General features: G+C 35.2%; 3 protein-coding genes across 4 annotated transcripts; 1 reads left to right on the top strand and 2 right to left on the bottom strand.

The window, feature by feature from the left end:
* Positions 1-442: 442 nt before the first annotated feature.
* On the top strand, positions 443-1021 carry LOC116306906 (uncharacterized). Its single transcript, XM_031717041.2, has 2 exons — positions 443-837; positions 949-1021. Exons 1-2 carry the CDS (start codon positions 443-445, stop codon positions 1019-1021), a joined length of 468 nt encoding a protein of 155 aa, XP_031572901.2.
* LOC116306910 (neural cell adhesion molecule 2) lies at positions 843-6127 on the bottom strand. 2 transcript variants are annotated; one of them, XM_031717045.2, is made up of 11 exons: positions 5959-6127; positions 4771-5145; positions 4382-4651; positions 4028-4306; positions 3662-3928; positions 2974-3309; positions 2732-2767; positions 2513-2611; positions 2382-2412; positions 2175-2214; positions 843-2085 (listed from the first exon to the last, which is right to left on the bottom strand). In XM_031717045.2, the coding sequence occupies exons 1-11, from the start codon at positions 6035-6037 to the stop codon at positions 1744-1746; spliced, it is 2154 nt and encodes a 717-aa protein (XP_031572905.2). In that variant the 5' UTR covers positions 6038-6127; the 3' UTR covers positions 843-1743. The 2 variants fall into 2 exon arrangements, with proteins under 2 accessions (XP_031572905.2, XP_031572906.2); XM_031717046.2 differs by lacking the exon at positions 2175-2214 and having other exon boundaries at positions 1927-2085.
* A 1012-nt stretch (positions 6128-7139) lies between these two features.
* On the bottom strand, positions 7140-10536 carry LOC116306909 (tachykinin-like peptides receptor 86C). The gene is made up of 2 exons (XM_031717044.1): positions 10461-10536; positions 7140-8502 (listed from the first exon to the last, which is right to left on the bottom strand). The coding sequence occupies exon 2, from the start codon at positions 8494-8496 to the stop codon at positions 7531-7533; it is 966 nt and encodes a 321-aa protein (XP_031572904.1). The 5' UTR covers positions 8497-8502; positions 10461-10536; the 3' UTR covers positions 7140-7530.
* Between the last annotated feature and the right edge of the window lie 166 nt (positions 10537-10702).

Genomic DNA, 10702 nt, shown 5'->3' with positions numbered 1-10702 from the left:
AGAAGAACTAAACGTGGATTGGATTTTTATAGTATTTGCCGATTAATTAAATCAAAATATTGTTATACTTGTTTACTTATTTTGTTCGTTGTGTTCTTTTACTGCAAAATTGTTGTTTAAGTAATAGATACAATATGAGCGGGAGACCTTTATGGGCATTTAAAACGGCGAGCCGCAGGCGAGCCGTTTTAAAGCCCATAAAGGTCGGACGCGAATATTTTATCTTACTTGTGAAATGAATTAATAATTCATGAGTTTTGAATTGTTATTAACAAATGAGGACTTAGTTGATTGTATGACGAAATTGAATAGCATATTATTCATTGATAATAACAAAATTCTTTCATGGCTTAGTTGCCGGAATGAGTTCTCCCAAAGGAGTTTCGAAATATTGAACACTGAATTTAGCAGTTCATTTTCATAGAGAGGTTGTAGTAGAAACATGGCTGATCGGTTTCGCTCTCCAAAGAGTAAAGAAGAAGAGTCCAGTCTAGTGTCGGAAGCTACTCCAAAAGCTACTCAATACAACACTAAATGGGGCATAAAAGTTTTCGAGGAATGGCAGCAACAACGGCCAAATAAATTAGCAATGTTAGAACACGTTGGAGTGGCCGGTCTCAAAGGTGATGACGTTCAAGATCTGACCGATTATTTGGAACACATGTTGCCAAATACCTTAAACTTTTGGTTGTGTAAGTTCGTTGGCGAATTGGCCAAGAAAAATGGAGAGCGTTATCCACCTAAAACGCTTTATTTGTTAATTTGTGCGATTAACCGACATTTAAGTGAGACGAGAGGAGAGAATGCATTGAACGTTCTCAATAAAGCTGACAAGAGGCAAGTAACTTTATTGGGTGTTTTAAATGAATTGCCTTAAATTGCATTTTATATTTAGGTGGAAAAATATTTATTTCATGGTTTTAATAAACTTATTCTTTTATTATAAAGGTTCGCGTCGTTTCGCAAAGTATTAGACGCAGAGATTTTGATTGGAAATTTGACTTGTCAGATGATGTATTAGCCAGTATTCCAATGCCAGAGGATTCGTTGAGCAGTAATATTAATAATTTTTGTGCAATTTCAGTATTTAACAACTGCAATATCAACTTTGGGTGCGCGAATAAGTAATATCTATAATATTGGCATGTATTCATGTACAAACTTATTGATTAATAAACCTTGTAGAATTCCAAAGGACGCGACTCTTTATAAAAGTTAAGCATACTAATTAGGCGGGTTAGAGATCTTTATAAAAGTTAATCATATTATTAAGCATACTATTTACAATTCATCAACCCCAGCTTTTCCCTGCTGACTATTCAACCCTCCCCGTGCTTTAAGTTTCACACGTCCTGTATCGAGGATTACAAACCATCCACGTGACCTAAATCCAGGTCTTTCACTGGGTAATTACCTCATGAATTATTAATGAATTTTACAATTGTTGATATGACGTAACAAATAATCAAGTATCAAGAGTCAATATTCCTTATTCGAGTTGCTATTTAGATGTAAAATGATTATGATAATTTTTTCAATATTTCTGTACATATATAAGGCCGTTGAATGCTTATTGTGACCTGAGTATTCTCTTGCACATGTCTGCAGGGATTGATAGGTTAATCAAACAGTATACATTTTTACTATTCCAGATGATTCAAAGCTAACACTCTTGAACACTTTCGTTTATAAATGATAATACCATTTCACGTTAACATGAATATTCTTGAACTTATATTATTGTCACATGGCCGACTCCCTGCTATTAGTCTGCAGGGATTGATAGGTAGAGTCTTGTTTTACAATATTCAGGGGTTCATATTGATGATGTTCATTATCATTACGCAGCAAATTGGGTTTCGATGATCTTGTACCAAGGGGCTCGTACACGGGTCCTTGGGCACCTTGGATAGACGTGTTTGGCATCAGATTGAGTCCTTGATAATTACTGATATCATTAGAACAGCCTGCCTCGTTAGGATTTAATTGATGGATGGTTTCATATTCTGGTCCTGTTTTGACAAGCTGTGCAACACGTGATGCCGTAACTGCTAATGTTACCTTTTCTTCCAATTCCAAGTCGTTCTGGAAAAAATTGAAATGAAAGACCAAATACACAACGCTTAAAAAAAGGTTTGGAATTTGTTGTAATGTTTAACACAAGGATGACTTACATGATAACTTTCCCCAGCCACAATTTTCTTCTGTGTTTTTCTTCATTAATCAGTGAGAGAAAATGAGAATAATACATTTTTACACTCACAAAACAATCCGCAAACTATTCCCCAAACAAAAGCAACAGCAACAATAAAAAATGAGCAAGTAAATAAAACAACCAACTTATTATTGCACATCAATTCATTCACTATTTCTTATAGTACCTGTTAATATGCGCTTGGCTTTCTTTTTTACCTATTTTAATAACAAGAGATAAAAACAGATGTTAGGCGCCAGCACTAGCTTGGTCTGGGTTCGGATCAATTAATAAACGATAATACTTTATCAAACGTACTGCTTTGTTGGACCCTTCTCCTTAGGTATACAGTTTGTAGTAGGTTGAAAACAAGAGATAGAACGAGAATGCCAATAATAACTCCCATGGCTGTAGAAGCTGGGAAGAAAATGAGAAAAGTTAGAAATGGCTAAAAAGAAAAATCACTTTATTTATTTATTTATTTATTTAAATTATATCGTTTTTCCACGTAGAACATGTTTTATTTCTGTTACTTACAAGACTTTGATCCTTCTTCAGTACAATAACTCATTGCTATTACAAGAGACAACAGAAAACATTTGTAAAGTTATTGTAAAAAGGCTACAGCAGAAACAAAGTACCCTTCAATCTTGCCTTTTAGTCTTTTCAAAATAATGTCCCACTCATGAAGTAATAGCGGAATCGTAAAGATAGTAAATATTTTATTATGAACATTTTAGATTAGATTTGTTATTTTTATTAATATTTCTTATACGAACCACACGAAGAAGTTGCTTCGTCTCCTGTAGTATTTACAGTCTTAGCACTTCCTTCGTCCTTCACACTTTCTCCATATTTATTCCATGCAGTAACCATGAACATGTATGTTTTTCCATAAACAATGTTATCTGTTACTCTATAGCCAACTTGATGTGGATCGTTGACGTCTTCATATTTTATCCAATCAGCTTTATGTTTCACTTCCTTGATATAGATGGTATAGCGCGTTATATTACCACCATTGTCATCTGGTTTTGTCCACCTCAAGACGACTGAGAGCTTCGATTCTTTGCCATTGAGAATAGTTGATATCAGGTGAGGGATTGAAGGTTTGCCTACGAGAAAATAAAAATATGGAAAATTGAATTCCAAGTTAATGATAACATTTATGGCACTCGGACTACATTGCCTATCACTTGGTATATTGATTGGCTGAAAATTTCAAAATGTTGCACGCAATGTTGCAGCTATGTTCACACTATGAAATTTGTTGCGCACAATGTTGCAAGAGTAGAGCGCACTTCAACTTCAGTTTTGTTGCATACAATGTTGCGTGTAACAAGTATCAGGGGTAGACACACGCTGCAACATTCCTGTTGCGTGAAATGTTGCGTGCAATGTCGAACTGTGTCCGTACCTTTATCATGTATTGGCTAACTAGTGTCAGCAACACTTGGGTATATTTACCGATTCTCTTTGTCTTGATAACTTTTGAAGACACCACTCCATATCCAACAATATTCCTAGCACAGACCTTGACAGTGTAGAGTGTGTTTGCTTTCAGTCCAGTTATAACAGCATTGGTATTTACTGTGATCACTGGGGGCTTGGTACTGACTTCCAGTAAGTAACCAGTGACAACGAGTCCACCAACATCAGCAGGTGTGGTCCATCTAATAGTTATAGATGATGCTTCAAGCTCGTTTATTGCTATAAAAAGAGGACTTGGAGGAACTAGATAAAAAAGATGATTGCAAATAACCTCGAAAGCCCGGACTAAGCAAGACTGAAGACATTATATCATTTTAAATATATTTTACGAGCTTAACTTACACAGTTGAGTAACATTGATAACGTGTTCATCACTTCCCAGGATGTTTGTTGCTCGACACTTGTACTGTCCATAGTCCCCTTGGTCAGCAGTTGTCAGTACTGTTACCTCACTACCCTCGAGCACAATGTTGACACCTGAAGTGATCTGTTGATTTGTTGGTTTGTACCATGATATCCGTGGTGCAGGTAAACCAGTTGCTAAACATCTGAGTCGAATACTGTTACCATTCCACGACTTGAAAGGAAAAGAAGACTCTGATGTGTCGATTCCAGGTAGATCTAATAGTTCAGAAGGGAAGGAGGAATTTAAGATTACGGACATTTACTTTATTAAATAAGGAATCCTATACTTACAGTATACCACTACCATAGTCTGTGCAGTGACTGGTCTCTCATTAGGGTTGTTCCTGGCCTGGCACTCATACGTCCCATTCTGGTCTCTTTTAATGTTTGGTATCCTCAGTGTAGCACTTCCTGTTCCTGTACTCTTGGTCTTGTGACCTACTATCTGTACCCACGTGATGTTAGGGGTGGGTGGACCAATAGCAGTGCAAGACACACTCAGTTCTTGTTCTTCTGCTATGTTCTTAGTTGATGGTGGTTGTGGATTGAACTGAGGAGGAACTGCAAAATACAAGAGTATTATTGCTTCCATGCACTTATTGATTTTGCTTGTTTGTCCTTTCAAACAACTTATGAAAACAATAACTAATAACAAACATTTCTTCAGTTATTTTACTTACCAGCAACCGTCAAATATATCGAGTATTGAAGTGACTCACTCTGACCTGGTTCTCGTATTGCTGTAACATACTTGTTCGTATCCTGGAGGGTGAGGTTCGTTATCTTGAACCAAGCATGTCCTGCGCTCAAATCACCAACCCAGCTCACTCTTCCCTTGTACATTACAGCTGTGCTGTCCAAATCGTTACTAAGAACTGGACCATTTGTCCTAGTGCTTATGGATATAAACTGTGGTGTAATAGTCTTATTGTCAGGACCAAGCAAACCCCATTTTGCTGATAAAATGCTGTTACCATTTGTGGTGTTCCACATGAAGACTACATCTTGCCTGACATTCTGCACCAGATTAGCTGGTGCTTTTATATCACACATCACTAGAAAAAATGGCGTACATTCAAGTAAGTTGTTTTTTTAACCTCGTAAGTTATAAATTATTTTAAAAATACATATACACAAATATTTCTTTTCTCAATTTTTCCGTAAACTCGCCTAGTATTTATATAAAATATATCTATATCATTTTTAAAATTCATTTTGAAGCAAAGGCTTGGCTTATTATATTCAATTTCGTACGTGCTGATGATCTCATCTATTAGACACTATCAGGTCCTATCATACATATAGAAATAAGTAGTGTTTATAAACGAGCAGAAGTGTTTTATCAGGATTTAAAAACACGAGGGGTAGCCGATTGTTTTTAGACCTGATAAACACGATCTGCAAGTTTATTGAACGGCTTCAAAAAGTGATGATGTATGTTCTCATATTGTACTGCATTCTTTACGAAATGAACCATGCTTGATAGAGAAAATCAAAGTTAAAGTTTATGCAAATGAAGATGAATCTAAATCAGATATAAAACCTCCTTCACGGTCATGATTTCTATTGTGTTTCCTTCATGAATTATTAATGAGTTTTTAAATTATAATTAATGATCATTGATACTAGAAGTGATTATATTCATAGCATGATCTGCAACTCGTTCAGCTCACACTGGTAATCTTACTAAGCTTGCTCGTTTATCATTCAATGTTTTGTGACATATTGTGATGTCAAATTTAAATAGATAAGGTGTACAAGAAAACTTTTTTCTGGACACCAAATTTGCTATTCGATCTTATATTCAGGATTTGATTTTAGGGAAATAATTATTTCAATCATAGAATATAATAACAAGATTCTCCTACCTTCGGGAGGAAGTAGATGCAATACGATCAAAAACCAGAGAGTGTGAGTATACACGATTCGCAGCTGTAAAGCTATCATGATTATCTTGCTGTCAGTCTGTGTTGAAATATCTCGTTTGGCGAATTTCCTGAAGAGAAAGTTATAACCGAGCGATGGTGTTTGCCATCATTAAACCAATACATGCCTGTGGTTGACCTTTTATGCTTGATCACTTTATGTATATTTCATTAATGGTAATGGTTTCGTTACTGGTAACGCAGACATGAGGCATGTAGACCACAGGTAGACCATGACATTAATTTTCAATACGCTTCCCCTACTCTTTATTTGATTATTTCTAGATCTTGATAAGCAGTATTTTATTTAGTTGTTATTTTTGAGATTGCTTTCCTTTCTTTTCTCTTTTTTTATATAAATTCTTCTTCTATTTTAGGCAAGAACGAAGATTACGGTAACACTTCCGCATACGAAAGGTGACATCTTCCTTACTCTAGCTATTTCATTTCTTATAATACTATGGTAGAAGTATCACTGTTACTGAAGCCGCAATGAAATTGAAAAGATGGGGAATACAAACCGACGTTCGTATGAAATATATCTCATTTTGATAAAAACTTCCCTTGAAAACTTTAGAATTCACTCAGTGAAATTAAAGAAAACCATATCACGTGAAATGAATTCTATTTCACGTGTAATAGTTTTCTCTAAGATTCATGTAAACAGTGCAACTTTATTTATAGACAAGAGGTAAGGAAAAAAGCTTACTGATATTTCCTTTGCTTGGATTTCAAAAGATTTAGTATAGTAGTAATAAATATGCGTTCGGTTCAAAAGATTTAGTTAATTTCGTGGTTTAGAACCTCGTATCATGAAAGGAAGAAAAAAGTTATCGATAAGGCTGTGTTCCTAATTTATGGCAGAGGGGGGGAGGGGCGGTGAAATTGAAGGGGGATTGGGAAAATGTTGGTAGGAAAAACGGGGGATTGGCAAATCTTTATCAGAATAATGTGGGGATGCACAATTTTTGGAAGAAGCTACAAGCCTTGCTCATTGGGGATCGTATTTTTTGCATGACTTTAAGGGGGAGTGTTAAGAATTATTCTGGACATTTCAAATTTTCACCTGTCCCCCCATTAGTATGCGCGTTATCCATGCTATGCCGCTGTTTACTTTACAATGATGCACTAAATATTTCTTTAATATGATCATCGTTATAATCTTATTATACGCTGTCCTGTCATTCGTTAAACCGGCGTTGATAGCCGGGGTTAATAGTAAATTACTGAAATAAAGCTGTACCTTTTAGGGTTTGAAATCAGGTTGGTTTTAAGAGCCTTTTTAATTTATGCGTTCCTTTTAGGGGCCATTTTAAAAATCGACCGCCGATCACCCCTACTACCTGAACAAAGGGAGTACCCCCCCGGGGTATTGTGATTGGAGAATGTTCACATATGATGCCGATTCTGTATCTTGGCTGCTTAACTTTGTAGATGGGTTCTCAGTTGGTTAGTCAGTATTGTAGGGGGTCTCAGTATTTGATCTGACTATAAAACATCGAGTTACTGCTCCATTCAGTCGTTATGAGCTGCAGCAGATAATGAAATATTGACGTCTACGAACACCTTGTTAGTGTCTGTGCAGCAAAAAATTCTCTTAAAATGGCGTCGGAATTTTCCACTTTGTAATGTATAAATGAACGGATTAATGGCTGAGTTGCATACCATTAATATTATAAAACTGAGATGGATGCTCTTAAAGCTACTGTTCGTATTCCCACTAAAGATTAAAAGATGGATAATGAAGTCAGGAAGGCAGAATAGAGCATATACAACACTGACAATGACCACCATCTTGGTTACTCTCTTCCTTGACTTTAACACGGCTAGTTGTGTACCTTGTACTTGGTGTTGCTTGAACCAAAGAGAGTAGATGACTCTGCTGTACAGAACAAGCATAATGGCGATTGGGATGATCCCTACAATAACTGACCAAGATATCAAATATGTTGCCTCGAACCATGGGTGCTCTTTAGGCCAGAGAGAACCACAAGTTTTATCATTTGTTTTGTAGATTTTAGTTAAAAATAAAGGAACGTTTAGCACTAATGCAATAGTCCAACACAGTACCACTATTGCTCTAGACTTCTTTTTACTCATATTTCTGTTGGAAGCAAACGGATGGAGAACAGCTTCGTATCTCTCACAACAGATCGTAACAAGAGAAAAGGAAGAAGCAACGGCTCCTACCCAAGAAAAATTTCCACCCGTCAAAAAACTACACATCATTTTTCCTGCAAATCCATCAGGATGAATGTAAAACTGATTCAAAATGAAACGTGGTGCAAGGAATACTCCTACCATGATGTCAGCTACAGCAAGGTTGACGAGGAGGTAGTTGATTGGTGATTTCATGGATTTATTGGTCAGAATGATCAGTATGACCAGGGTGTTCCCGATCAGGTCCACCACTATTAGAGCGGACAATGTTACTGTAACGCCTGTGTTGACAGCTGTGTTGTTGGTATTCAAACTTGACATAATTGCCTGAAAAAAGAAGACCCGAAACCTCCATAAGCTGCTTGAGCCAAATATAAACAAATTGAAGACAGCTGGGAAGAATAGCTCCTATCGCAGTTGTGCACGTCAATCCGACAAACCAGGTGCATTTCTATGAGCGTGTCTTCAAACTAATGTTCATACATCCAAAAAGCTATATAGTGTTTGATCAAAGTTAGAAAGACGACAAAATACTTTGTATAACAAAGTAAATTTCTTAGCAAATTATCAGAGACTCGACCCGATAGTATCGTTTTGATGCTACGCTCATCACAATACCGCTTGTTTGTTGGGGTGGCGTGCTCAATTACGATAACAGCTATTGAAGAGTAAGGAAATTTGAATACGAAAAATATATACATACTGTATAACTAATTGGTCTTCGTGCAATGTTTTCCCATTATAGACTATATTTTTTCTCTGTTTAACGGTTTCGCACGAAAAAAAATATTTACAATTAAAACAAATAATATTGTTCTTAAGTAAATGACAGGTGTTCCGAAATGGTGAAACATTGCAAATTACTAGGACGATTCTAATGACGATTTGGAGCCAGGCCAATAAGCCCAACTCGTGTAAATCTTTATTAAATTTAGTCTGTGTTTCCACATGTTTCAATTCGATTCTGAAATGACTCTTTTGAAGTATGTTTGAAGCATTTCATAACAAACTCATTATTAATTAATATGATGATTAATTTTTGTAACCCACGAAAAAAGTTAAAGCTGTATAAATAGAAGAAAGAAAGAAAGAAAGAAAGAAAGAAAGAAAGAAAGAAAGAAAGAAAGAAACAGACAAAGAAAGAAAGAAACAGACAAAGAAAGAAAGAAAGGAAGGAAGGAAGAAAGAAAGAAGGAAAGAAAGAAAGAAGGAAAGAAAGAAGAAGAAGGAAAGAAAGAAAAGATTTTTGATGTTCAAGGTCTATCTGAAGTGATTAAAACCATTTCTAAGGTTCAATCTGTTTAAAAAAACTGTTTTGACGCTTAAGTTCAGGTTATTTATTCTCCAGCCAATCAGAACATGTGCTTGTGAAAATTCATTATATGAAACACAAGTATATATTACTTCTTTTAAATAATAATAAGGTTACAATACCACGCAGGTAGAAAATTAAAAGTTTCAATGCATAATTCAGGAAAAAGCAAAATATATGTAGATGCATTTTTGGTTGTATAGGAAAAAAGCTAAAGATTAAAATTTGTCAAAAAATATTTTAAAAATTAACGTTTGCAAAAAATATGGTATATAAAACTCAGTTTATATATTTAGTTGAAATTTGGCTTGCTTATTTTATGAAAATGGCATAATGATAATAAATATACATCAAAAATGTAAAGCTTACATTTCTAAGTTTAAAAACTAATACCGAAATATTATTGTGGAAATGTTAAGAATGAAAAAATATTTTAACAGCATTACTCGATACAATTTTCATTTCATCTTAACATCTAAAATGATATATTACTAGCTTTATAAACCGCTATATTTACACCTATTTTCAAAATTACGCGACCGGCGCTGACTCTTCTCGTTTTCTGTGTTTTGGCTGCCGTCAATCAAATATGACAACGGCTTGCTCTTGTGAAATCCTTGCTTTGTAAATTCTGAAACGAAGCAATCTTGTCTTTCTTTCAGTAATATTCAAACGGTTGAAACTTTAAGATCATTTTGGGATTTTTTTAACAAATCGTCCGAAGTTTGATTGACGGCAGCTAAACACAAGAAGATCGGGTAATTTTGAAAATAAGTGTAACATCTATTCTGCACTGAAAAGAAAACTAAGGATGAATTTCAAAAAGAGCGGTTTTATTTGAAGATAATTTACTTCAGAAATATAGTACCATAAATTGTATATATATATTGACGGATTATGGTAATTTTTGCTAATTTTATCTGGTACAAAACTTGAATTTGGAGTGACTAAAGTGAATTTCCTTCATACTTACGTCTTTGTCGATTGTCTGTCTTCGGTTGCTTCGCTAATCTTGGAGGCGATTCAAACTATCTTAGCTTAGTTTACTTCCGTTAAGTAGGATCTGCTAAAGATTAGCTCTTCACTAAAACAATGGAAAAGAAACCATTCAAAATTGAGTTTTTAGCCCTTAAACATTCACAACATCACTAATTGCTTTTATTTTATCGAAGTAAGTTTGGACTGCGCATCTACATTCTATAAATATATTTACCA

Source organism: Actinia tenebrosa, unplaced genomic scaffold (genome assembly GCF_029948245.1).
Source record: "Actinia tenebrosa isolate PJP-AT-01 unplaced genomic scaffold, QUT_ActTen_1.0 PGA_scaffold0__85_contigs__length_37466705, whole genome shotgun sequence".
Classification (NCBI taxonomy): Eukaryota; Metazoa; Cnidaria; class Anthozoa; order Actiniaria; family Actiniidae; genus Actinia; species Actinia tenebrosa.
Note: the sequence above shows the minus strand (reverse complement) of the source record. Positions and strands in the feature narration are given on the sequence as shown.

What these genes read in the sequence shown, in the direction of transcription:
- LOC116306910 (XM_031717045.2), bottom strand. Translation starts at nt 6,037, where the DNA reads ATGATAGCTTTACAGCTGCGAATCGTGTATACTCACACTCTCTGGTTT. An exon ending in TATCAAGACAAAGAGAATCG is followed by an intron (nt 3,310 to 3,661) that starts GTAAATATACCC and finishes ATTTTCTCGTAG; the next exon opens with GCAAACCTTCAATCCCTCAC. An exon ending in CGAAGCAACTTCTTCGTGTG is followed by an intron (nt 2,768 to 2,973) that starts GTTCGTATAAGA and finishes CTCTTGTAATAG; the next exon opens with CAATGAGTTATTGTACTGAA.
- LOC116306909 (XM_031717044.1), bottom strand. Translation starts at nt 8,496, where the DNA reads ATGTCAAGTTTGAATACCAACAACACAGCTGTCAACACAGGCGTTACA.
- LOC116306906 (XM_031717041.2), top strand. Translation starts at nt 443, where the DNA reads ATGGCTGATCGGTTTCGCTCTCCAAAGAGTAAAGAAGAAGAGTCCAGT. An exon ending in CTCAATAAAGCTGACAAGAG is followed by an intron (nt 838 to 948) that starts GCAAGTAACTTT and finishes TTTATTATAAAG; the next exon opens with GTTCGCGTCGTTTCGCAAAG.